At 41.9% G+C, this 27487-nt stretch overlaps 1 protein-coding gene across 1 annotated transcript; it reads right to left on the bottom strand.

The window, feature by feature from the left end:
* Positions 1-21215: 21215 nt before the first annotated feature.
* ddx54 (DEAD (Asp-Glu-Ala-Asp) box polypeptide 54) lies at positions 21216-27107 on the bottom strand. The gene is made up of 20 exons (XM_076086592.1): positions 26834-27107; positions 26235-26361; positions 26040-26110; positions 25764-25952; positions 25616-25665; positions 25475-25516; positions 25285-25380; positions 25049-25170; positions 24894-24955; positions 24495-24626; positions 24173-24383; positions 23933-24064; positions 23605-23826; positions 23439-23512; positions 23128-23337; positions 22645-22793; positions 22416-22529; positions 22200-22310; positions 21991-22100; positions 21216-21830 (listed from the first exon to the last, which is right to left on the bottom strand). The coding sequence occupies exons 1-20, from the start codon at positions 26951-26953 to the stop codon at positions 21547-21549; spliced, it is 2628 nt and encodes an 875-aa protein (XP_075942707.1). The 5' UTR covers positions 26954-27107; the 3' UTR covers positions 21216-21546.
* Between the last annotated feature and the right edge of the window lie 380 nt (positions 27108-27487).

Below are 27487 nucleotides of genomic sequence, written 5' to 3'. Positions count from 1 at the left end.
TGTTGATGAGTTTCAAGGCAAGTTGTTGTAAAGCTGAGGGTAAAGGTGGATCGCAGGATAAACGAGGTCGGGGGATAACCACGTTTTTTGTGTCTGTGAATCAGCTGTTCTGGTTTTATCTTATCCCTGACAGGTTGTTTGGTTTTTGTAACAGCTTATTATCTCCGCATGTGAAAAAGGTCACACTTTTGTAAATGTGTGTGTGTGTGTGTGTGTGTGTGTGTGTGTGTGTGTGTGTGTGTGTGTGTGTGTGTGTGTGTGTGTGTGTGTGTGTGTGACAGAATCTGGGAGAGGCTGTGATATCATGCTGGTGGTCTTTTTCTTTCTCACACTTGAAAAAAAAACTGGCCATTTGGCAAGATAAATCTTTTATCTGTGGAAGACTAATTTCCTCCAAGATCAAGACTCCTCATAAGCAGATTCTGTAACCTATGTTCTTCTGTGAGAGGATGTAGTATTTGTTGCACGAGCCTGAAAAAGATGTATATGGCATGTGAGGCTGAAAGCATATACGTTAATGTAAGCTAACACTTGACAGCTGACAGTAACAGTATGGAAGACACCCCATGGTCCCATATCTTAACTGAGCGCCCTATCAGGATGGATGGGTCTGCAAGAGGACTAAATGGTTAAACTGACTGATAGGACAACAGACAGACACCAGTCATGATAGCCAAGTCTTTTAAATGCTGACACACAACGAAAATGTGTACTTTAGATTATACTAGTCTACTCTTGGTAGCCACTAGCCACTAGTTTTTGCATCGCAAGTGAAGTATTTTGGAGTCATTTTGAAAAATGAGACACTGCATATATAGAATCTTCTGATTTATGAAGTCAGTTACTGCCATTCAAGTGTGTACAAAAGGTATAAAGTTACAGAAATTCCCATCATAGTCACTGCTATGTCTATGTATACCTTTTCTGGTGTAGTTTATACAATCTTTTTTCTCTCTCTTTCAAAGATCCAGACGGTAGGTAACCTACTTCTGCAGAGTCTCAGGGAAAGAGACGCTTCGCCCGGCGTTGGTCCAGAATGTAGCTGAGATGGATGAGTGTATGACAGCACTCTCCCTTTGCTCTTTCTATGGGAGGCTCTGAGCCACGCACTGTGTGTGTGTGTGTGTGTGTGTGTGTGTGTGTGTGTGTGTGTGTGTGTGTGTGTGTGTGTGTGTGTGTGTGTGTGTGTATGTGTGTGTGTGTGTGTGTGTGTGTACTGGCTGTATAAACTCACCCAGAGGGACCCCAGGGCTGTGGGAGATAAAGACCTCCTCTAAAATGTAAACACTCTGTGAAGTGGCGAGCGGGGCAGCTGTAGTTGCACACACACACATTTAGAGAAATGCAATCCCAAGGTCAAGGTTAAGCGGTACACTCTTTCAAGGCTCACTTTCCCTCTTGACCCTCCGTTTTTGCTGTTGGATCTGCTCTTGAGTTTGGGTGCTGAAACATGGGCCGTTCTGACATAGAAAAAGAGGGCTAGTGCTACAGAATGGTGGTACTGCTGGTGCTTGTTTGACCCCAAAACAAGTTGTTTTAGTTAAGTTTCATTTTAAGATTAATGATATTAATTGACAGGACATCTTCAAGAGTAGGTATTGGAAAACAAACCATTTATGCACTTTATATACTGTAGTTAGCATTCGTACTGTAGACCATTAAGTGGGCAACAATGTCAGAGAACAGCAACCACAGATTTGGGCTTTAAGTCCAACTGGACAATTGAGCAGTTTTGGACATAATCATTCCTCTAAGCCTTTCTTAAACACCGCAAACCAAACATTTGTCCGTGCGCTCAAAGATTGAGGGGAGTAGTTCCTGAGAACATAAGAAAATAAACAGATCAGGATTTGACTAAATGACCGCAGATTAAAGGCAAATTCTAAAAGCATAGGCAGGAAAATAAATAACACTGGCTATCAGTAATAGCCATAATCTCTTTCCCTTACTCTCATGTGTGATCAAATCAGAAATGTTCACCTGAATGCATGTTTTGTTACCGTGGACACATCCAACATACTGTAACACTAATCCATCCTGTACTCCTACTGTGATCATGTTAGGCCCAACATTTGACATTCAAGTGCATGTATAATAGTACTAAACATGAATAAAAGACCAAATCATGGAAATGATTTAAATGTTATGAAAGCCCAAATTGGTTTAGTAAAATATATGAAAGTAAACCAAAGCATGGTGTTTTCCCTCAGCTTTCCTCTGAAATAACGTAGCATGGAAACATTTAGTACAATGTCTGAATACAAAAGCCAAGTACAAATATAAACAACAACTCACTCAAGTGCTGCGTATGCGCTATTACCAGGGTGATGTTTGTGTACAGCGAATAACACACTTAACAAGTACTTAACAAAGTACCTTCTGCTCAGTGAGAGTGCTGTGAAAATGAGAGGGGCTGGCAGGAATTGCTGGTAATCTGTGCTCGAGTCCATCTTTATTATCTTGGTCAATGGACAGAAGTGGATCCTGAGGTAAAAATACCCAAGCCTGCTTCCCATCAATGTGATGCTCTTATCTGACATTTGAAATATATTCAGCAGGATGAACGAGCACATGATGTATGGAGCCATGGCAGGGGGGTTTTCTTCCTCATTTATATACAACATTAATATGTCCTATGAAAGATACGATATCATCGCTTAAAGTTCACGTATACAATATATTTATGTTCTGCCTTGTACAGGAATTTCTGACTCTTAATAAGGAAATCCAATGATAAAAACACACAATTGGTTGACGTTTTTGACTACCATGTACAATAAGAACTATGACAGAAACAGATACGTACTTAAAGTTAAATTTTTGTGACAAAGAGATAAAGGGCTGATGAGGAAAACCATCTCCAACTTTGAAGCAACAGATATCAATCCAGGACTGGGAGGAGGGCAGGGGGAAACATTAGCTGTGTTTCAGAACAACAAGGTGAGAATGTGCAGTTCACGGTCTACAATAGTTCCACTCTAGTGAGCTATTGATTTGTCCCCAGTTTTTCTCTGGCTCTGGACACTCAGAAGCCTTTGGTGGCACTCTTTCATTCTCCTCTGGGATGTGGAATGAAAGGATGCCGCCACTGAACAAGTAACTCAAATGTGTTGCGAATCATTCAGGGAAACACCTCCAGAGACGCCTGCCCTTTTTTTAAACTGAGACAATAGTCCTCTTTGTTTGCTGCCGCATCCCTAAGCTGCTCAGGGATGCAAACACTTGCTCTGAGTCGGTTAAGTGCAAAGAGGAAGAGACAAGAACCAGAAAACAAATAGGATTGGGATGGGGAAGATTAAAAATGCAATAAGTGCACCTTGTACATCCACACACACACACCAAGAGGAGTGTGTCAGTGGCATGCAAAGAGAAGTAAGCATGGAGCACAGAGGACAAAGATCAGCTACCTCACACAGAGAAGCAACCAACATGTCACAACACACACAACAGCCAGGCACTTCAACTGCCTGAATGTTAAAGTACAAAGTTTTAGAAATGTATAGAAGTTAGCCGTCTATATACAGTACATGGTTGTAAAATTGTTTTGTCTTCAATTACATGCGCAGCAATGCAGTTGGTGCAGGTAATTGAAAGGGGCTGAGTTACCAGCAGTTACGAGGAATAAACTGGGAAAAGTTCCGGATGTTGCAGATAAAAATGTCAAAACTGACCTCGTATTAGAGATAGTGGGAATTTACTTTTTTCTATTAATTTTCTTATTTCATGTTATATTTCAGTAAAATTACAAACTGATATTCAGCACAGCAGTAGTACACCAGCAAATGTTTTAATCAAAATGAAATAAAAATTGACTTTTTTCACCTTTGCAACCACTTCCACCTAATTACAATAGATGTTAAGATGCAGGTCTTATTTAATATTTGAAACCAACAGAGAGATGTCAGTTAGACAGTTTGTGACCACTGTTCTCCAATTTGGGTTGTCTTTGTTTGGCATCATCATTTTAAAGTTCAATCCCTTTAAAATATCGTAAACTATCTGTTGGCTCCCTTATCTACCATGAAAACTCGCTTGATTACAGCTAAACCTGTTTTATGGCAGACACAATGAAATTCAATCAAGCTTGTAACTCTGATTTAGTTTCCTCGGAGCTAAATTAATTTCCCCCTGAGGTGTTTATTCTAATGAGTCTCTGTACGTTTAAGTTGTCAGGGATAGCTTACATGTAAATAAATCCCAAGTAACAGATCGGATCATCATGTTTTCAGTGCTACACAGACACAAGCAGCAGATTGTCAGCAGCGGTGAGGGCAATAAGGCAGCAGGCAGGCAGACGGGCGGGCGGCAGATAAAGAGGACTCTATTAGTCTTGGCTCATTGTGCCACTCTGATTTCTGTCTATTTCCTAATTGGCTGGCTTCTGTAAGCTTGGTGGCCATATTTCAGTTTAAAGGGGAAGGCTCCATGGGTCACGGGAATAAAGAGGCCCATTTGACAGGTCAGCAGGCTGATGTCTACAGCATAGTCTTGGGTCAAAGGTCAAACTAACATCAAGATAGGCTGTGGCAGTGTGGGTCAGCTCCTACACCGGAGAGCCCAATAAGTAAGTCGGCAGACTGACTGGAATGTTGCATCTTAGCAAGAATATCTTTGCAAAGACAATGAGGTGATTCATTTTTAATCTAATACATTATTTTTTGTTTTACTATTTGTAGCATTTGATTTTTGGAGAAAGATTGAGGCCATACCCAGTTTTAGAGGTGGTGCAGCTGCCAGATTAAAAACATTACGTAATTTAACTTTAACATTTTAGAAAAGTCAAGCTCATTTCAAATAATGTTCATTATATTCAATTATTGAATTAGTGGACTGCAACCTCACTATATAATATGAACTCTCCTGTTGGTCTTAAAAAATATGACACAAAACATGAAGTTTGACAAGTTAGCCTTCAGTCTTCCTTAGTTTTATGCATTTCAATTGATAAAAAACAATAGTGAGACTTCAGGGTCAACTCAGAGACGAAATAAATTGTTGATTTCACTCGTTATTTTATACATTACGGGAGCAAAGGAAGACACAAATAACTAAAGTAATCCAATTAGGAGTAATCCATGAATTGCAGTAGTCAGAGGGCTTAAGTAACTGACAACAGTCTTTAGGAGGGATTTGGTTTGTACAACAGATCACATTGGAATCAGCACCCTCCTAACTCGATTAGCATTAACGTTCACCTCTAGGAAATGAGTAGCCCGAAAACATGAAATTCACCATGCACATTTGCACACACACACATACACATGAATACGTGTGCACACACACACACAAACGCAGGACAGTCTGCCTGGCACCAGACAGCAGTGCACGGCCAAATGAGATGTGTGAGAGCCCCCTGCTGCAAAGAGGCGGACAGGAAGAAGGAACAAACCCTCTCTAATGGAGACATGACATGCTCGCTGGGGCGGAAACTCAAACAAACGATTAATGGGCCATGGAGCCTTCAGTACAGCAGCAAAATACCCACCACTGCTCCCCCTCGATGTACTCACTCACTCTCGTCCTGTCCCATGTTGGCCGAGGGGGTTCGACATTTCAAGACCCAGGCCTCTGCCCCGAGGCGACTTATTTCTGCCACCCCATCACCCCAATTCTACCAAGAGACCTGAATCGAATTAAGTGGACAACACAGCATCAATATTACCAATGTCTCAGAAGAACCCTAATGCCCTAAAAGGAGAGTGATTCAACAGTAGGAAAGACGGATGTTTATTAACTGTCCTTTACATATTGCTAGGTCTGTATTTAAACTTGACAAGAGGGTTTTTGAGTTTTTGTACACCTGTGTTACGCAAATATCCAACTTATCTGTGCTTGGATGCAAGGCTGTTTCAAGGAGCAAGAAGTTCTGTCACTATCTGACGAGACAAGAGCCCTGGGATCATGTCTTCTGGTAAAGAGCAGCTCAGCCTGTGGAGGCGGTGACCTACCAATCGTGACGCGGCACCAAATAAGACAACAGGGCCTGGGAAAAGATAGAGATTCACACGGAAGTATTCTCCGGCCACAAGCATGGTGAAAGGTATTGATAATGTGGTGAAGACTCTTGTTTAAACTTCAACTTTTAGAAACAATTTAGACAGAAATTCCAGCAGGGTTTTGTATCACGTTAGTTTGCGGCTGGTGATGGCTGCAGGAAGAGCTGAGGCGCCTGAATGAGTCCAGGAAGTGATGGGGTGGGGGTCTTCCATTCTCATGGGGCCATGGAGGTCCATCCAGTCCAGTAGCTGGTGCAGTCTCCTCCTTTGTCTTCCCTTCTTTCTCCTCCAAAGACTTGGCTTGGAGAAGAGTAGCGAAAGAGAGAGTGGAAGAAGGGAAGCCCCTTACGTTCATGTGTTTTGATTAGCAGGTAATGATCTTTGATCTAATGCGCTGACTGGGAAAGTGCGGCTCCCATTGAAATCCGGTGGATGCTTGGCCGACCTGGAGCCAGTGTCACTTCTCGTTAGGGCCTGCAGCTCCGTGACCTCCCCGTTGCCAGTCCCAGCCCCCTCCTCGCAGCATGTGCACCCCGCGTAATGATATCAATAGCAGCAGGGGTGCAATGAATACAAATCCGCGTGCAGAATGTTTGGACAAGAATCCGCTCCCAGCCCTCCCTCCTCCTGCTGCCCCACTCACCACCGCTCAACCTCTATCCCCCACACAAAGGGCTAGGTTAGGCTGTAATCTGGATGGTTGATTTCACACAAAATAGTTGGCTACTGCAAAGAACAAATGCCCCCTGCTGGTAAGCTATAACTGTATATGTTCCATAAAGTACTAGGCAGTCTGTTTGTAAATCCCCTCCATCACGGTGAGTCATACTGGGCTTAAAAAATCAGCGTGTGAAAATGTGTGTGATTGCACCGAATTGTTTAAATGTATTCATGCATGCAACTAAAATCATTCAAGCTGCAAAGTATATAATAATGCCTGTTACATGCTTAATTGAAAGGATACAAAACTCAGTTGTCCATTTGTATTATTAAATAGGGCAGCTCACAAAAATCTTCAATTAGACATATTGTTTGTTTCACATTGTCTCAAATAAGGCACATTTTCCCTATAATGTAGAGTGAAATATTTATTTTCTACACACCAGAGGACCTGCATGTTGTTCTTATGGCCTCACTGCAGCAAAACTGGCCGTTGGAAAAGGAAACTATACTCCACAGGTCCGTGACCAGGCACACAACCATCCCTATCGAACACTCTGTCTACTGTTGAACCCGACATGGCGGCAACCTGATTTCCGTCTCTGGTATTGACACAGCCGTTTAAAGCTGCCTGGCAGCCAGTGCCCATAACAAAGGTATGTTCATGGAACCAACCAAAAAAATACGGAAGGAAAGAACCAATGCATTTCTTTTCTGAATTAACAAGACTGGAAAAGCTATAAAACCCCAGCAATGAGACCTGTTTATTATCAATTACTGCAGCGCAATGCAGCCACACTGTGAACATACGTACATGTGCTGCAGCCATGCGCCTCTCTGCAAGGATTGCATGCCATGTGCACATGCCCGGCGCACACAAACTTCACTCTTCTTTACTCGCCCGGTTTATTGCTTTCGTTTTAATTATCAGTTTGGAAGAAGCCCCAAATGGCAAACTTCAGTGGCAGTCGAACAGCACAGAATTATAAAAGTGCTAAAAGGATTCAGTCAAATTTAGGTGGTTTTAAAATTTGGTGTAAATTATAAGTGAAGGGTGACTGTCTGAACCATTTAACTTACTTGATTTGTCAATACTTTCAATCTATTTTGGCACTTGTGAGTCCTATACCAAAAGAGTCTGCAATAAATACTGCAGCAGCATAACAACAGTGACTGTCATGAGCTAACTCGTTAGTTGACTAGCCTCAAAGAAGATTGTTGTCTGAGATGGGTCACTTTGATAAATGAGCATTGTACCTTCCGACCAGCCGGTAGGAATGGAGAGGAGAACACGTGTTCAGAGATGACACTGCTCACACTGGACGCTCCTTCACCACTCTCGAATCAAAGCGCGGTTTATATCATCTTGGGCATGGGCCATATCCGAGACGTGATCCTTCCCACAGACGGACGTTTCTGAGCATGTGGTCTTTCATCACCGAGGATGACATTGTTCAAATCTATTAATTGTAAACACCCAAGTGGTGCACACTGTCAATCTGTGGCCCGAAAGGCTAATTTATGACTTCTTGCAGGAAGTGTCTGTCTTCTTTAATGCCCTCTGTGAAAACACTGTACTCTTCATCTACATTTTTTATTAATTTTTCTCTTATTAACAGAAATGCATTCATTTTTGATGAGGTTTATCAGATGCATCAAAACGTTCGGATTTCAGATATATTAAAGGAAGGAGAAGCCCACAGATCAGTCAAATGTGGACTGTGTTGAATATTTTATTGTGTAATGTATAGTCACTTATTAAAAAACAGCATGACATTTACACCAGTGTGAGAAGTCCCATCTCCTGTGCCTCAACACTCAGGGAGTCTTTGTCTCTAAAGCTTTTTATTCCAGTACATCTCAAATGCATTAGCATTAATATGACGACAGGAAATTAAATCTTTATGTGTACATGAAGAAGCTTCCTCGGGTCTTCTTCATGTCATACATACTTGTCATACAGCTATTACAGCCCAAATTGTTCTATTATCTTTGTTATTTTATATATACGGTGGCGACAATATAGTCAACACATCCATATTATAAGATGTTCTTCTAAATGTTCAATAACTAAATGAAAAGTGAAATGGCCTCCAACTCCATCGAGACTAAATGAGAGGAAAGATTAAGATGAATAGCTACATCTGGCTCTCACTTGAAACTCTAAAGGAAGTCGAGATAACCAAGGAGGGTCTGGTTATTCATCACCATCCAGACATGTGCCCGTACACAACTGTAACGGCTTAGAAAAACAGACATGGACAGACGGAAACTAGGCAGCCATGCATACTCTAAAACAGCACCTGACTTAGGGCTAAAAAATATTCAGAGTTATACTGTGGAGGAGCAGAAAGGAAAACGATGGATTGACAGCTGGGCCAAGAGGGAACCTGGTTAATTTCACCTATCATCCAGACCCTTAGTGCCCCACACATCCCCTTGCATCTCGCTCTCTGTTTCTCTCCACTCTTTTTCTCCAGGGAGCAACTTTTCCTCCAGATCCTGACTGACATAAACCCCAGAGCCTCAGACCCCAAACTTGTCTTCGGCCTGCTTCATCTATCTCTTTCTTCCACGATTTCCATCCCCTTAACCATCGCTCCCTTTGTTCTCGCAGACGATCGATGCAACATAACTCAACTGGCCTCCCGTGTTTGATGTCTGAGCTCTGGATATCATTTCAACCCTTTTCGTTGAACCAGTGAACCACACTGATAATACCATGTCTCACGAACACAGGCGTGCAAATCAGGTGTACACACACACCCATACACACACAAAATATACTATATACGCTTAGTAATGAAAAGAAAAAGATACTGAGACAGGGGATAACATGAGGGGAAAAGGGACTGCCGTAAGTCTTTATACGCAAGCCTGAAATCATGCGATATGTCATAAGACTTACCATTCTGTACAGCTGAACAGTTAAGAAATATATATATTAAGTAGCCTAAGGGCTAAACCACTTGATGATAAAGTGCTAATAGCATAGAACATTCCCTCAACAACAAAGAAAGGAAGATGATCAATTGCTTATGGTTCAACTCAGTGAATTCCATATGAACATAATTTGCCAGTTATCCATGCCAAGTTTGAATCAGACCTGGTAAATGGATTAAGCCAAGTCTTTATTCTAACTTCAATCAAATTGCCTTTTTTGGATTTGAGCATGATCTCACAAAAAGGGGTTTTAGATTAGCATGAACCTACACGTCTTTAAACTTTATCCATATTAGGTTTGCTGTGTGATGAAGCAACATCTCGCTTCATTCTCATGCAGACACATACTGTACAATGCAGCTCAACCGTAAACTGTAGCTGTTAGTCAGTTGTGCGTTCATGTGCCTTGCTCAAGAGCACCTCAGCACTGCTGATTCACCTCCCCACAAGATTTAACTTTTGAGTTCTCAAACCAAAATCTCCTGTGGCCATTTCCCATTAATAGTTGCCTGCCTCACAGGACGAATAGGTAAAATGGCGAGTCTAATTCATGCTGATGGAGGACATACTCACAAATGGTCACAAGAACACAGCACAATTAACCTGCATTACTTTAATGCTAATCACTTTGGAAAATACTGACATTCTTGTCATTTAATTGGGAAGCAAAACTTTCAAGTTTCCCTCTGCCGCAGGTCAAATTTCATTAATTGTGTTCTTATTTTTGGGGTGTCAAAAAAAAAGGAAGTTTTTTTGCATTTTAAAACTTCACAGCCTTATGTGCCTGCTATGCATGTGCTGCTTACATTAAAATATAAAACTACTCTTAGATTTTTTTATATTAAAAACAATTTACAACACAGCGCACAACCAGCGGGTATGTTAGTTGGTACAACAGTTCACTTTGCTTGAATTAACAGTTACAATCACATTTGTTCTGTGTGGAAAACTATATAACCAAACACAGCAAAGAAAGAGATTTGAGTAGGCTAATACACAATTATATGTACAAGGTGTAATTTGATATAATAATCGACACAACTCCTACCTCTGCCCCCTTGAAACAGGCTGACTTACCAAACCGTATAGCCGTGAGAGATCTGATCTGACCTATCATGTCATGAGATAGAGGAGTGTGTTCAGGTGCAATGAGCTGGGAGGGAGTGCAGTTGTCATGTTCCCTAACGTGTAGCAGGATGTATTGTTGGCAGTAGCAGCAGGGGAGCTCCAGAGTCTCTCCTGAACACTCACAGCTTCATGAAAGAATGATGGTTGATTACCTGCAGGAGATGAACTACGCAGACCTTCCACAGTCACAGGATTGCACTTCAGCGCTGCAAAGCTCCACTGCTAAAGATGACTGAAAGAGAGAGAAAAATCATCTGAGTCCATAGATTGAAGGTTTTTTTTTTCTAAAATTGTCCAGAAAATAAGACCCCACACATGAAATGATTTAAAAGCACAATCTCACATTTTCTTATTCATCTGTGCACATTTGACCCCAAAAATGTTTTGTTATAGATGTGAGACTGAAAATAAAATGACACAAAAATGTAAAGTAGGTTCTGAAAAAATATTTTTTTAGTCAGCAAATTCTGGTGTTTTTTCATGAATCCATACACAAACATGCATGAAACTGTTAATGCCACCAAAATCTTTCCTTTACCAAACGTTATTACCCGTTTACCTCCGAGACCTGTCGACACTGTAACCCGACAATTGTTTTCTTGGTTTGAAAACAAAATCAGGTGACATTTTCTGAATATATTTGGCATACTTTACTGTCGATAGGCTTTTTGTGCCACAGCCCTGCTCTCTGGGAGAACAAGGTCCAGATGGCTTGGGGGCCTCATCAGTTTCCCTCCACCAGCCACTCGGCTTATCGGCAAGTTCACTTCACTTCAAGGAACCACTGACAGCTCTGTTAATTAGCACCTTTGGCACTTTTTTCCCCAGACACTGAGACGTTCATATGTCTATTAACTGCTGTCCTCTTCCCCAATATTTAGCCTGTTAGGCCAGTGAGCTTTTCACTGATATCCTCTTGTGCAAAAATACCAAATGAGTGTGGATGAAGAGTGTTTTTCATATATATATATATATATATATATATATATATATATATATATATATATATATATATATATATATATATATATATATATATATTTATGTATAACAGCCTATTTCTCTGTTTAAAGACAGAATTAAATGGGCAGGTAGTTAAAAGGAGGTCAGGATATAAATAAAAATCATATGTGCAACAAAAGTGTAATTACAATAAGTAAACTGGTTATTTGCTCTACTTTAGGGTACCATTTTTTTTCTTCCACAGCAACACGTGCAAATTAGTGTTGTAGCAAACTTGGAATGAACTTTCCATTACCTCCAGATGTTTGTTGTTATTGCCTCAATAGAGGAAAAACTGACCCACCCATGGCAACTTTTTGCAGCATAGTCTTGATTCTGACACCGTTATTGTCAACTTTATCAAAGATATGATTATCACAGCATTGGTTACTGACAATGCAGACAATAAACACTCGAGTCATTATAAGTCCATCGTCTCATCGTTATCACCAAAGCAACCACCTCTACACCGCCAAGGAACAAAAGATCTACTTTGTCTCAAACTGAAAGACACATAAGACACAGTTCACAGTGGCATCGGTGTCGGGTCAGTCCCGGGCCCTTGGCCTCTACCCTCAGCGGAACTGAGTTCCTGACCTGTCGGCTATTTGTCCGAAGTGCAGGTTCGACCCCGGACAGCATGCAGAGGAGGAGAATCAACCTGGAGCTTTGATCTGCTGTTACCATGGATTGGGAGTAATGAAAGTGGCCCTGCTAAATTACAGTGGGGTCCAAAAGACTAATAAATAATCACGTCCGGCAATTACAAGTGACTGGTACAGATCTAGGTCACATTCTGTAATTAAACAGCAACGGTAATTGCTGGTAGATCGATAGATTTCTGAATTTATCACAGCAACCCAGCAAAAATACTCATTTTCTGCAACAAATCAAACATATTTTATCCAACGTGAAAAACGAACTGTCACGGTTTTCTATCAGTGAAAGAATAATGAAAATACTGAGTTGCTTATCGGTACAATTCTTTGCTTCCGTTCATTCATACTCGATCGGTAGTGTTCTTGACCATGAGTGATGTGATTATAATTTGCTAATTTATATAAAAGATCAATAAAAAGAGCTGGCCATGGGTCTAATCCTCCTGTGCGTTTGAAGTGGTCGGTTGGGGGCGGGACAAAGGGTGTTGATTGATAGCTACTTGGCCTATAGGGCCTGCTGAGCTTCCTCCAGGAGGTCACATCCTGTCTGGCCCCTGTCCACTGCACACTTCCACAACATATCCGGGGTCTCGGCCCTCCAAAAAGGGGCTGACGCACACAACATGCACACACATACACACACACAAACTCTGTACCCCCTCGGCGCCATGCTGCGGCGGTGGTCAGGGCCTTGCGTGCCATCCAGGGTCTGGTGGGAGGGGGTGGGAGAGGAAGCATGAGGGAGAAAGAGAGATGGGAAAATAGTCGTCAACCAATCACAAACCCTCAATTCTCCTTATGGAAAAGGTTACAGCACTCCTCCTCCCCTTCCCAAGTCAATGTAACTATATATATATATATTATATATATATATTAGGCTTTAAGGGACTCCTCCACTCAACCCTACAATATTACTGAAATACTGCTGCATAGTGTTAACTTTGAGTGACCACTGATGAATGGCTCCCAACACAAACTTTTCCACACTGTCCAGTTTGACGACCCTGACACCACGATCACTTCAAGCCCGCTCACATACATCCAGAACTCAGACCTCGCTGAGAGGCCCAGGAAAGCCCACCGGTTTCCAGTCTTCTCGGTCTGACCTTGGACAATGGCTGTAGCGCCATCTTTTGGTAGGTAAGTTAAGTGCAGCGTTAAATGGCTTTTCTCTGGGTTGACGCTATAGTAAGATTTTCAAGAAAAGTAATTTAAAGAGAAATGATATAATATAAGAATATAGACAGAGCACACGTAAAACCTTACATGACTGTAAAGCAAAGCACAGCAATAGTTGTATTTAATATTAAACAGATAATATTGGATTGTGTGGCCACAGTTATGCATCAAACGCTTTTATCAGCTGGAGGAAATAAGATGATTAAAGCTATTTTCATATATAGGCTCGTATAATGGAATATATAGACTCCTTTTGTTTTAACTTTTTAGTACCTTTGACAAGTTGATTATAATATGCAATATCAAAGCAATGGAAATGTTCATGATTCAGGCATTTTACTTATGTTATTAAATTTTGTTTGTCACTGTCAATACAATAAAAATGAACCACATACAGCCAACAAATGAATAATTGAAACGTTCTAAAGCTTTACAATGTCAAAGAAAAATATTGATATGAAAGAAATATTAAAATGAGCTTCAGTTTTTAAAAGTATCCTGAAATATTGGTTAAATATGACTAATGGCGAATAAAATATTTCGTTAGAGTGGCCAGCTTCTCCAGAGCTCTGTCTTAACAAGTTTTGTCATGTTGTTATCCACGGTTTGTCTTAAGCGTTCTGCTACTTCAGTGTCCAGTGATTATTTAGATTTTTGGTGTTTCTCTGATCCTGGTGAAGACAAATGAAGTGTGTAACCACAGAGAGACAGAGCGCTCACAGAGGGTGAAAAGAAAGTCTGGGAAAACATTCCTTTGACAAGGAAAGGAGAGACGGGTAGAGAAGGAAGAACGGAAAAATGTGGTAATAACATTTTTCAATATGCTAGTCTTGTACAATATCAGACAAAATGTTACAAACCAGATTAGGACGCACTGGCATTGCTTAAATTAATCTAACTATGAAGGATAAATACATACAGGAGGTTGTTTTGGTATGACACTGTCCCTGCTGTATAGTGCAAATGTATGAACGAACACTGATTGCTGTTGTGTTTTATCAGACGTTTGACAGTCTACAAAATCACACTTGCACTGGATGTGCATATCTTTTTAAGTACAGTGATTTTAGCTCAGCTTTACACTGAAATCCCATTAACCCCAAGGTACTGTCACAACATGGTTAAAGCAGAACACACCTCTGCTCTTCCCGTTCATCAATAATGTAAAACAGATGAGAAAGGGGCGATAGATATAGGGCTTGGAAAGGGTTGAAAAGAGAGTATTGTGGATAAATAAAAGCATTTAGTGTGAAATAGAATTGATTGGTTTAAGAGGGGGTGGAGTGTAAGAGGAAATGTGGAGGAAGGAGATGTATTCAAAGTGCTCGGTAAGGCCACGGGGTCGCTTTAGGATCAGAGCCAGAGAGGGGCGGAAGGTGTTGACTAGATGCAAACGAGTCGGCCCCATCGAGGAGCGACACTGAAGCTGATAACCCACTTTCCACCCACCCGGAGAGGACCTCTTTATATGGGCTTTCTGACGGGGCCCCAGGCACCTGAGCATCCCCAAAAATAACCCTCTGCTGATCCAATGTGGCTCCATGCCAACATGTTTCCCCCCCCCCTAACAGCAAAACACACAGTCGTCTCTCTTGTAATGTCATTCAAAAACAAATCCTCACATTGAATGTTAGCTTTCTTAATTGTGCATTAATTGTATTGATTAGAGAAAGGTTGGCAATATTTTTGGTAGACCTGCAGAATCAAAACGTTAAACTTTCATGAGACTTATTTTAACTCTGCCCTTCGGTTGTACATTTAACCAACTTCACCACATATACGTTCATGTGCCATTTTTCCACTTTAGAATACACACAATAAACCCAGCAACCGTTATTTTCAGGGTTTGTGGTCCCAATGACAAAGTATGGAAAATGTGGGAAGATGCTGAGGGCAATAAAAAAAAGAAAAAGAGGTGCAAAACAGAAAAAAAGAGGCCTTTGCGTGCTGACTCTATTTCATTTTCATGGCACAAAGGCAAGCAGCGGAAACACCGTCTCGCAGCTTGCTTTAGACGTAATAGTCCCCGCTGAAAAGCCTTTCCTTTCTCGGAGGGTGCATCCAGATTTACAGCTTGACAGCAGCAACAGATCATAACAGAGACACAGCTCTCTGGCATTGAAAGATGTTCTTTACATTTAAAATTGGCAGGTGGTGGGGGTTTGGTTTTTTTTTCCGGCTTAATCAGAAAGATTGGATACTTGAAACATTTAGGAAGGGGGATTATAATGAGACAGCTGAATATTTATGTGGTACATCTGTACATCTTAAATGATCTTAAATTGTCCGTGACACAGGAAGTCACGGACATATTAAAAGTATTGTGACTTAACATCCCCAAATAATGATTACAAATGAGAAAGGTCACTAAAAGTCAAGCACATGTGGCTTGTTTGTTAACCGGGTTAGGTGAACGCTGCAGGTCGGGAGGTTCCCAGTTACCAGCAATCATTGAAAAGTACCAGGAAGGTTTTTAACAAGAGAGAGGTTTGGTAAATACACAGTTTGGTGTACTGCAAGAGTAACTAAATATTAGAAAAAAGATAACTAGTAGATCATGTCTCAAAAAGTGTATTTTTATTCACCGTGTTAACGGCTAGTGCCATTTCTGAACTTCAGCTTGTCACACTTCATCATAGAAATGTTTAGGGTTTTCAAAGGGATTCAGATCTGTGTGATCATTTTCCCAATGTGGTTCTGATTCAACGTACTGTAAATGGCCTGCAGCCAACGCAACCCCAACAGACGTTTCTATCTCTAATTAGGGACGTTTCTGGCCCCGAGAAAGAGTTCTAGTGACAACAGCTTTCCCCTTACGATCAAGCTAATTTAAGGTTCCCTTAAAGCGTCTGCATGTTAGGTTGTTCCAAACATCTTCATGAGCTGCCTGTTGTCCAAAACAAAGCCACAGCACTCTAATTATAATTTCACAATAAACCGAGCTAACCAGCAGTTGAGACTAACAACATCTCAGCTCCGCCCAGTCTGAGAGGGCAGCAATGGATGCCCTTCTTTGAAAAAAAAAAAAAAAAAAAAGAAAGTCCCATTAAAGACATTCGTTAATGAGTTGTCAGCCGTTTTCCACACAGGAGAATGAAATTGCAATTGAGGCGAGAGCGGCTAATGTCAGTCATGTTGGCCCTGTCATTCCTCAAGTGGCCTTTTGCCTCGTAAGCGATAGCCTGAGAAAAGGGCAGCAATCTTATCATTGGAGGAGAGAGCCAGACTGCAGGGACGGCCGCTCGGGACAGAAAAAAACAGACACAGCACACTCACATATCTGCAAACAGATAATTGCTTTGATGGTGGATTAAGATTAATGAGATAATTATGGGAAAAAAATTCTCAACACGCTGTTCATATATATCTAGAAGGCAACACAAAGTTACTGGGTAAGGAGGGTTTTTTGAGTCAGAGTAGATCACTACTACTAGAGTGATGATGATCTTTGTTAGAAACATTGTTCCGTTAAATTAAACTCACTGAAAGCTCTCAGTGCAGTGTGCAGATCTTTTGTCTGACATTTGCCTTTTTTTTTTCCAGGCAGCTACAAGTTATGATTAATTAAACATGCAGAGACCTGAATGTTATTGATGCAGTTGCAAGCAGAGGCCGTTTCTTGTTAGTGCACTTAAAGACAAGCAGCCAAGTTTTAAGAGTCGGCTCACGAGCCATGTTCAAACATGGACAATTAAGGAGCATAATAAAATCTGTTTTGTTTTTTTCCTTGTATTAAAAAGTCAGCTGAGCCATGTAAGAATACCAACAAGTAGAGAAGTGCTTTTCAATAAGACACGGAGATAAACTGAAACCAATGGGTCAATCATTGGGACATGGTATGAGTTGATTGACAAAACCATGACCAGCAGTCATGCAAAGTTGACACAGATAATTAATTAACTAAAAAGTGTGGTGTTCCCATATATAAAAAAAAAATTCTGTCCTGTCAAATTGTGGACAATGGTCAGACAATGTCAGCTACACACAGCTGTAACTACTGCCTAGCATTTATATCCCACTGTTCTGAGAGCAGCAGTACTCTAAAGCGCAGGCTCTTCAGCATATCTCAAGTGGATGCTGTGTCAGTCCTGGGAACCCTAAACAAAGATAAAGCTGCTGTTCCTGATGACTGGAGAGCTGCTGTAGCACCATACAGCGCTGGGCGGGGAGAGGGGCCATCAGATAGACGAGGAGGGGTAAAGGACTGGTTTCACAGAGGACAGGATATGAGGTAAAGGCAGGCTGGAGCTCAGTATCTCTGCGTGAGGATTAACTGATATCGTATAGGCAACATAATTTGTTCTGGTCCCAGATAGTTAGAGGACAGACAGTACAAATGCCCATTCTGGATGCTGCTCTCCACAAAGAACTTTTTATAGCCAGCCCATGGTTTGCTCAGGTGTGAGTTTCATCAGTCAGTTGAAACGAATGCCTGTTCAGAACGGGCCGAATGCTTGGCCTCTGTCGTTTTCTCAAGAACTGCTCATACAAACAGCTTTACACTGCGCTTCTTTGGGTCCTCAGCAATACAGCTGTCTTGATATATTTGTGTTACAAACCCAATCGCTGCTACTCATAAACACCAGTGAAATACACTCTGGCTCGCAGGGAAAAAAACAGCAGGGTCAGACTTCATAGTTTTACTATTTAATGAACTATAAACTGAATTCAGAGCATAGCTTTGAGTCAGTCTTAGGCCGGGATTGTCTCCACACACACAAGGTGCTCAACACAGCAAGCTGCCATTTGCAGTTATTTTGCCAGCCTCAACATTATTAGTATTATAAATGAATAAGGCAAAAACTTACATCATTTGGGTTGCAATGGCAGAGTGCCGCTGTTCCTGTAGGCCTCCTGCTCTTGACTCTGGGGAAGTGAAGAAGGTTGGGTTGCATCCATGTAGCTTGCAGGCTACATCCGACAAAAGTGAACTGCAGTCAACGAGCCTCGGTCTGCAGACGACATGCTCGACTGAGATTCAAACTGCTTTCCAAACTGCAAACCTTTTCTCTTTACTCATGTTACAAAGTGCATATTGTTGCATGCAGAATGCATTCAATTGGGACATACTACTTCCTCATAACATGGCATCTTGAACTTTAACCTTTTTGCTCATATATATATATATATCTGCTGACCAAAGGATTGTGGGTCAGAATAGGGAGGAAAGCATGCTGGCTTGCACACTGTAAAATGCGACCGGATAGACAGAACATCCTGGTATTTTTCGTAAACTGCATTTGACATACTATGTATTGGGACATTCTTTTTTTGTGGCATACTAAATAGTATGGTAGTGTGAGTATTGGAACGCAGTCTGCAGAGCCCTGAACCTCCGCCCCTCCAGCTGAGCAGAACCGTAGACTGTATGGAATATGGAACAGAACGCTTTCTGAGCCAGAATTCGTCACTACACGTCCTTGATTCCACAGCAACACACCCACCAAGTGTGAAGTAGATCGGATGAACGGTTCTCGAGTTATGCAAAGGACGTATGCACATACCCACAGACCGACATCTTCCTTGTTTTATAACATATTTTGACGATTGACTTGTTTGCATGTGTGAATGCTCTCTATTCCACATGAAATCTATTAATGTACAGTATGCTCATTAAATGTTTAGATGTCAAAATGTCAGCGAATGTGAATAATATATACTGAGAAGCTATTTCAAAAGTGAAGCAGGTACAACATCAAAAAACAATTCATCGATAATCTCTAGGAATAAGATTCTAGTGCAAAGTATTATATTAATATATTTTGCATGTAATATATTGACAATTCTATTGTTTTTTATAATATGTAGCTTTATTTCCTCTATATTTATGAATATAATGTATAACATTACTATTAGTCCCAGAAAGTTGTTTAAATATATGAATAATCTCACTTTATATTTCCTTCATACAATATTGATACAGTTGAGGCTTCATAAACTGCATAGCAACCTGAAACTTGCTTTTATCCCCGAGACAGAGCAACTGGTGTATTTTATTAACGTATTTTAAGATCACCCCGCTGTGAAACATGACGGTGTTCTGGTGTGTGTCCTGTGACAATCTCCATGACTACCCTGCTGTGTTGGGAACCAAATACATTATCCACCTACCACCCACTTTCCTCCATCTTTAGCAGCATTCACACAGATGACTGGAAGGCACAAATCTCAGCCGTTGATTCAGTGCAGCCATGAATAACCTATGATGGCATGTACGCATATCATCCAAAAACACAGCGAGCACTGTAACCACATCCAGATGGAGCGAGCTACTCGTCTCCCTCGCTTTCATTGGTACAGTGCTGCTCTTTAGTCCGAGGCTGCTGCGCATGTGGTCATGTTTTTCACCTTCCCAGCAGCTGAAGAAATGAGAGAATACTCCTTCGCCGGATGATCGACTGTTGCATCTTCTGCAGGAAATAAATTACATGATCATTTGACATGTGGCCAGAAAAAAAAAAACAGTCGGATGTGATGCTTATCAGATGTGAAGCTACCAGGCCAATATTAACAGATCAAACTCTAGTTTACTATATCGTTGAACACAATCCCAAAGATTATCATTTTAAATAAAGTTTAACTAGTACTCGTCTTAATGCAAATTAAATCAACAGTACAACTTGTTTCATTTGGTTTGGTGGAAATTTAAACACGTCAAGCCTTGATATTCAGGGAAAGATCCCTAAAAGACTAAAACGTAATAATGTCAAAAGCAAGATAAATCGGTGGTTATTTGTACTAGAAGTAATCCATTAGTCATTTTAGAACCGTAATACTTAATAAATACCACTATAATACAAGACATTAGATATTTATCCATCAATATTCCAGTTAAATATTGTTATAATTCTAATCGTCAGTTATAATCGACACCTGTGTTGTATTGATTAAGCATCCAAACTATCTTCTGGGACGCTCCGATACACTTGCAGTGCTAGTTTTCCACCAAAAGAGTGCAGCATCGTACCGTATGAAGATGCTGTGCTATTTCCAACTACTCATTAGCAAAAAACTAAAACGTAGAAAATAACAGAACCAGTGGTTTCAGCTCTTTCACTGAACACATCATTTGGTGGATAACAACATCAAAGGAGATGGATTATGAGAAGCTGAATTTTTTGGACCGTAGCGCTCAGTTTTAAAGGTTCGTACAAACCAGTGCCTCATTTTTCATTCACATCATCCACCGAGGCAGAAACTGGGAGCAATCCAGACTTTACACCAGCGGGAAGGAACGACACACCAACAAATACGAAGGCCGACGGCAGGGAACAAAGTCACATCAAACATCCTTTCACAGCCTGTGGTTTCCCCGACTGGGCTTTCATTTAAACGGCAACTAAACGCACAAAAGAACCGCAGATAGAGAAAGTCAGACCACGGTTCCCCTGGTACTAGAATCCTGTTTAATGGAGCCATATTGTCATACCATATGTAGCCAGAGCCACACTTCTTAAAGACATTCCCCGCTTTTTTTAAAAGTTATGGACCAGAACCAATATCTAATGCAGATATGCACATCAGGGACACTTACCAGTCCCTCAGCTTCAAGACTAAAAATGTATATATTTGGGTAATTCACATTAAAAAACACTTTTGTTTGTTGTATCAACATGCAACTGACTGCAATTGAAGAAGACACAGAATATTATCTTAATCACATCTATATTTTGCCAACAGTTCATTACGTGTATAGAAATATCTGAGTACTCAAAAACAATCTGCCGACACAGATAAAAGAGGAAACTCCAGTTCACTGGATCATTCTTATACATACTCTGTGTCAAATCTAGAGCTCAGCAGTTCATCTCTACAGTGTAGAAATGCTTTCCTCAACTCTTCTTTTATCCATAATCACTATTTATTGAAGGTGGTGTGGGAGGATAATGGTATCTATCATCCAGTCCCCTCACGGCGCCCTCCGTCCCGCCATCGTCCCGCCATCGTCCCGCTGCGATAGTTCTCCCTCTGTGTCCTCCTCAGAGTTTCTTCCTCATCTTGCCCTTCTTTGAATCACCCCGTCCAAAACCGGACTTCTTAACTTCTCCGAGCCACTTTTTGTTTTTGGTTCGGAGGTTCCTCATGCCTCCGCCCTGCAGGAACTGGTGCTTCTCCTCTTTCTTGCGCCCCTTCAGGATTTGCTCCCTCGACTTCAGCTCTGAGCGCACTTTGAGGCCACCGGGCGCCTGCTGCTGTCCTACAGGGCTCTGGAAGTTGGGATTACTGCCACGACCACGACCACGGCCCCGACCACGACCGCGACCTGGGAGACGGATAATACAGAGACATGGATTAAATATCATATTTCAGGGATGCATCAGATCATTTTACCTATGAGTAAACAATCATTACTTTTTTCGGTCCCTCAGATGTAAGGGATTCGTTCTAAACTGTTCAAGTTAAGACTACAGTTGCTCTCCTACCTCCTCCTGGCCTCCCCCCTCCTCGTACTCCTCGTCCTCTTCCTCCTCCTTCTCCATCAGAGCCAGATCCTCCATCATCGACCCTGTATTTTTTCTTCCACTCATCGTAACTGACGTGTGGTTAAGGGATACAACATCTCAACAACACAGATAAATACTGTCAGAGTGAGAGGGAACCGTAATAGTAAACAAGTACACAAAGAGGATACAAGTTCTTCTTGTTCTTCTTGTTATCGATGACCTGTCCACCATCTAGTCTGAGCCTCTTCTTCTGGTCCTCCTTTCCTGCATCTCTCACAAAGCGTTTCTTTTTACGATCCCTACAAATGACAGAGAGACACTGAATTATGCTCATAAATGGCAGAATCGGAGGCATGAGGTGTCGGAAAGAGGAGGAGAGAAGTAGATTTAGATTGAATTTTCACCATTTCATGATGCTCTTGTACTGGTTTAACTTGTTTCCCTCATCTCCCATCAGGTCCAGGACAGCTGAGGAGGCCTGCTGTTCAAAGGCACTGCCCTCTCCGCCGAGACTTAACCTAAAGCCACACGGACGTGTCGCAGGTTATCACACACAGGTAATACATTGTAAATCAAGGTTGATGTCTTTTTTTTTTTTCACCTTGAAAAAAATCTCAATGTTTAACGTCTTACCCTCTCTCAGAGTCAAAGTCTTTGGGTCTGTAGGGGATGTAAAACTCCTCATCTTTGCCTGACGGTCTGCTTCTCTTGTTCTGTTGTCCTTCTTCCCCATATTCCTGCAGGCTTCTCTTTTTTCCACCTCCTACGACAGTGAACACCCCCTGGTGGACACATGACGAATTACACGTTCAACATTGACATTTAGGCTGTCATTTTCAGTGCCGTATACAAAATGAGGATTTGCCACAATAATTAACACATAGTAGAGATGCTGCTCCATCATTAAAATGTTTAAAAATATATATATATTAGCGCTGTATTGATTACTCGATTTAATGAGGAGTTGATCAGCAGCAAATGGTTTTGAATGGTTAATGTGTTTGCTGCTTCTCTTTATGATAATAGACGATAATCTGAATATCATTGGGCTCAAGAGACGGGTTGTAGCTGCTTGGTTTCAAATCATAACACCGCAGAGGCACGAGTGTTTCTTGCCTTCATATCATCATCCTCGTTTTCGCCCGTGTTGTGTGTATAATCGTCAGCGGTGGTGGTGGGTTTGACGGGCTGGTGCAGCCGGCTTTCTGCAGCCAGGTTGGCTCTCTGTTTACTGAATTTGTCCACCAGCCGCTTGTCCTTGGAGCGCTTGGCCCGCATGACCTCACCGGCCTGCGTCTTACTGCTGGAGTTGATTTCAAAGATGGTCTACGTGAAGACAAAAAGGAGAACAATTTAATGTGCAGTCACGGGTCAGCAGGACATTTCTGCGCTATGAGATGTCTACATTATCATCTACTGGAACGCACCGCTTTGGATTTGTAGCCTTTGATGGCATCGACTATGTGAAGGCGCTCCAGTTCCAGTTTCTCCAAACCAGACCCTGAAACAAGATCAATCAAAAGGTTGTTACAAACTACTGCCTGAGCACCATCATCACCGTTCTCTTCATCAGACATCCTCCTCCAAAATCACCTAGTAGTGGATGGACGGCCATGCTGGACAGATCTGTGTTTTTGACCCGTCTGAAGGACTCGGGTGAGGGGCTTGGTCGAGACTTGAGATACTGCTTGTAGGCGTTCTCGGAGACGTGGTGCATGTTTTGCAGGTCCAGGGAGTTCTCGTGAACCGTGAACAAATGAGAACTTTCGTCATCCAGGATACTCTGAGGGACCCGACCGAACACACCCTCTAAATCTGGGAGGAGGGGACGAGCAGCAGAGAGCCAAAGATTATGACAACTAATCAATCCAAGAGTATACTCATCAGTTGAAGTCCTGGCAGGCGATTCCGCAAAGCCTACCTGGTGTGTGTTCAGGTGTGGCAAACTGAACCGGCCTTCCAAGGAAGAGGTGAAGGTCATAGACAAAAGGCATCTCATCTGGACAAATCAGACTGTAGGTTTTGCCACTGCGTCCAGCACGTCCCACACGGCCTGATGGGAAAAGACAGGTGATGACAATGGCCAAAATAAAATGGATCACATCATGCTCATCACTTCTTCCCCTGATCGAGATCACGATTCATCGTGCAAGCCGCTTACCAACTCTGTGCAAGAAGAGCTTGGGCTTGGAGGGGAAGTTGTAGTTGATGACGTTGTCCAGCATGGGGATGTCTATACCACGAGCAGCAACATCCGTCACAATTAGCACCATGGCTTTCCGATGCACAAATTTCCCTATGTTGATCTTTCTGGCAGTCTGATCGAGGGCGCTGTAGATGTAGGCACACTCGATTCCTTCTAAAGTCAGCAGCTGGACATGAAAACAAAAGAAATCAAAAAGGTGATATTTTCTTAAATATGAGGAAACCTTCACATGGGCTTAGTGAGAATGTGTGTGGGGTCACTGAGGTTTGTATCTTACCTCCTTGACGTACTCTACGTGGTGTTTAGTGGCTACAAACACCACCGTCTGCTCCTGAGGCTTCACTATGTTCCTCAGCAGATGAAGCAGCAGCGCCTGCTTGTCATCCATGCGCAGATGGAAAAATGACAGCTGAGGGAAGACGGGAGAAATTAAAATTTTGTACAGGATAGACAGATACAACATACACCTTTATCCGTCATATTTATTTAAATTATTTAATATTTTATCACACGGTCTGGGATGGAAGTTACATCCCATTTCAGCAGTAACATGTCCTATATAAATTATTGAGCACATCATTAATTTGTAAAACTTTGCATGTTTCCCCTCTTTAATCCGTGGTTTCAACGAGAGGACCAAGTCTACCAACCCTTTAGTATTTAATAAACTCTTTACCTTAATCTGGTCGCTGAGTTTAGAATCCACATCTAAACGAATCAACACTGGTTCAGTCAGCCCTGGAAACATAAAAAGATGGTTACGTGATGATCTTCAAAAGCATCTTCAATCTTGATGCATGCATGTAAAACAGAAGTGATTAGTGATCTCACCAGCTCTGGCAAACTCCACCAGCAGCTTGGGCAGAGTGGCAGAGAACAGCAGAGTCTGTCTGCTGTCTGGAAGCCTCCGGATGATCTCCTGAAGCTGCTCGGCGAAACCCATTTCAAACAACCTGAGAGGAGGAGGAAGAAAAAAAAAACAGACCCGTTCACACATTCATGCGTGCAAGTGTGAATCCAAGCTGCGAATTGAAAACATGACACCTTTAAACAATTCCACTTCTCACCTGTCGGCCTCATCAAACACCACGTATTCCACACCATGCAGCTTCAGGTTCATCTCCTTGATAACGTGCATGAGACGACCGGGCGTACCGATGATTCTAAGGGGGAAAGAGCAGAGATCAGGGTTAAAATGTACAGTACATGGATGGGGAGAGTCGACATTATGAGTTAGCGGTACAACAAGACACTCACATGTCGGGGTTTTCATGAAGAGCGGCAAACTGATCATCCATTCTGGAAAAAGAATTAGACATTTACATTCATTGCAGAGTTAAAAAGGACAATTGCACAGATCTGAGTACAACAGAAAACGAATATCGAGAGAACACCAACCTGTCTCCACCAAGGATCAAGGCAATCCTGAGGCCGGTGAATCTTCCCAACTACAATACCAAAATAAAGTGACAGAGAGAAGTCAGGGACACTACTAAATCACAGGGACTGTATAAACAACAGTAAACAATCAGTCTGTTCATCTGACCTCTTTTGTGAACTTCATGGTCTGCAGGGCCAACTCTCTGGTGGGGGTCAGGATTAGGGCCCTGGCTCCCGTTTGGGCTTGAGGCACTTTTAACTTCTCAAACATGGGCACCAGGAAGGCAGCCGTCTTGCCACTGCCAGTCCTGGCCATGGCTACCATATCCTTGCCATCCAAAATCACTGGGATAGTCTGAAGTGGTGAAGAGAAGAATTTTGAATGAAATATCGTGCTGTCCCAGATGTTTGATTAAGGGATTCTTTACTGGCACTGACTTACCCTTCTTTGGATCGGAGTAGGGACTTTGTAACCCTTCTTCATGACGCCTTTATACACAGGGTAACTGAGACCTGAAATCATACACATTGTAGATAAATATGATTGCCTCTGGGGAAACAAATCAAACGTTACTTAAAGTAGATATTCAACCAGTGGACAAGCAGGGGTATCTGTACACTCCTCACGAGGTCTTACCCATGGACTGAAAGCCGCCAGACTTCTTTTTCTTCTTGTTCTGGGCTCTGACCAGCAGCCGGGTGTCGGGCTCCACGTCTGACAGGCAGTCGGATGTGGCCGGGAACCGCATGAGTTTCTTCCCTGGCTGTGGAAACCAATAACAAAACACAGCAAAGGCGTCTTAACAACATGACAGAGGTACCCCAAAAAAATAGTTATTTTATCAAGGCATTTTGCTGAATTCTGCGATTGAAACATGTTTCTTCAAATAGAAGGAGTACACATGTTCCCCTGGATAATTCTGACAAGATAGGATAATTGAATTGTAAAACACAAACGTTGTTCACATAAAAAGTTTTAACTGCTGGCCACGTGATGTCTCCTTCACTGAACAGTTTATGCCCAAATGCATCATGGGGTAAGAAAACAATTAGTATGAAAATCAATGGTATGTTTACATAACATCAAAGTAGTGTTCAATACGTTTGATGACGTATGTGTGGATGGGTATATACACGCTATTTAGGTGTCACGAGCTGCTCAAAACAACATGTCATTTCATCAAATGCTTCAGCGGTCAACTGCTTCGCGAGTTATCTTAAAATATTGTTCCTTACGGATTCATCGTCCTTAATTTCAGCAGCCAGCTGAACGTCTCCGCTGTCAGAGTCGACCTCGTGGTCTCTGTTGCCCGTGTATCTCCTCTTCTTCGTCAGCTTCTTCTTCCTCTGCGCCATCCTGAGGCTTTAGTGCTCTCTTCGGTAACTTTTACTGTACGGTCTGCGGAACAAAGCGGCGTCAAAGTAGCAAATACTAGCCAACACAGCTCATAGCATCTCAACACGGTAGGCAGACATGTTGGATACACGTGCAAGCTTCTTCTTCGTCTTCTGTTTTTCTGCTCCTTCTTCCGTTCTGTGTGATGTCGTTTGAAACTCCACATCGCCATCTACTGCTCCGGAGCGTGTGAATCCAGATAGAGGTCCAATCAGTAGCCTGTATCACATCGATAATCATGCATATTTTACTCACTTACTTACTTTATCTCCACGCACTCTGCGGCCAATATATTGTAAGTTGTTTGAAATCTATAAGCGCTGGTGAACATGAAGCAGAGGAGCACTATCTCGATTCCTGATTTGCAGATATACTGGATTTTTAATCCGGTATATAGTCATTTTTCTTTTTTTCTTTTTTTTTTGCAAGAGTGGAGTGACCATCTCTAAATTTCCGAATCCATTGTTTATCTATTTATTGCACACATGCCAAAG

This window comes from Anarhichas minor, unplaced genomic scaffold (genome assembly GCF_050575085.1).
Source record: "Anarhichas minor isolate MPS153535 unplaced genomic scaffold, ASM5057508v1 ptg000002l, whole genome shotgun sequence".
Taxonomy (NCBI): Eukaryota; Metazoa; Chordata; class Actinopteri; order Perciformes; family Anarhichadidae; genus Anarhichas; species Anarhichas minor.
The sequence above is the reverse complement of the archived record's forward strand: the minus strand, read 5'-3'. Positions and strand labels throughout refer to the sequence as shown.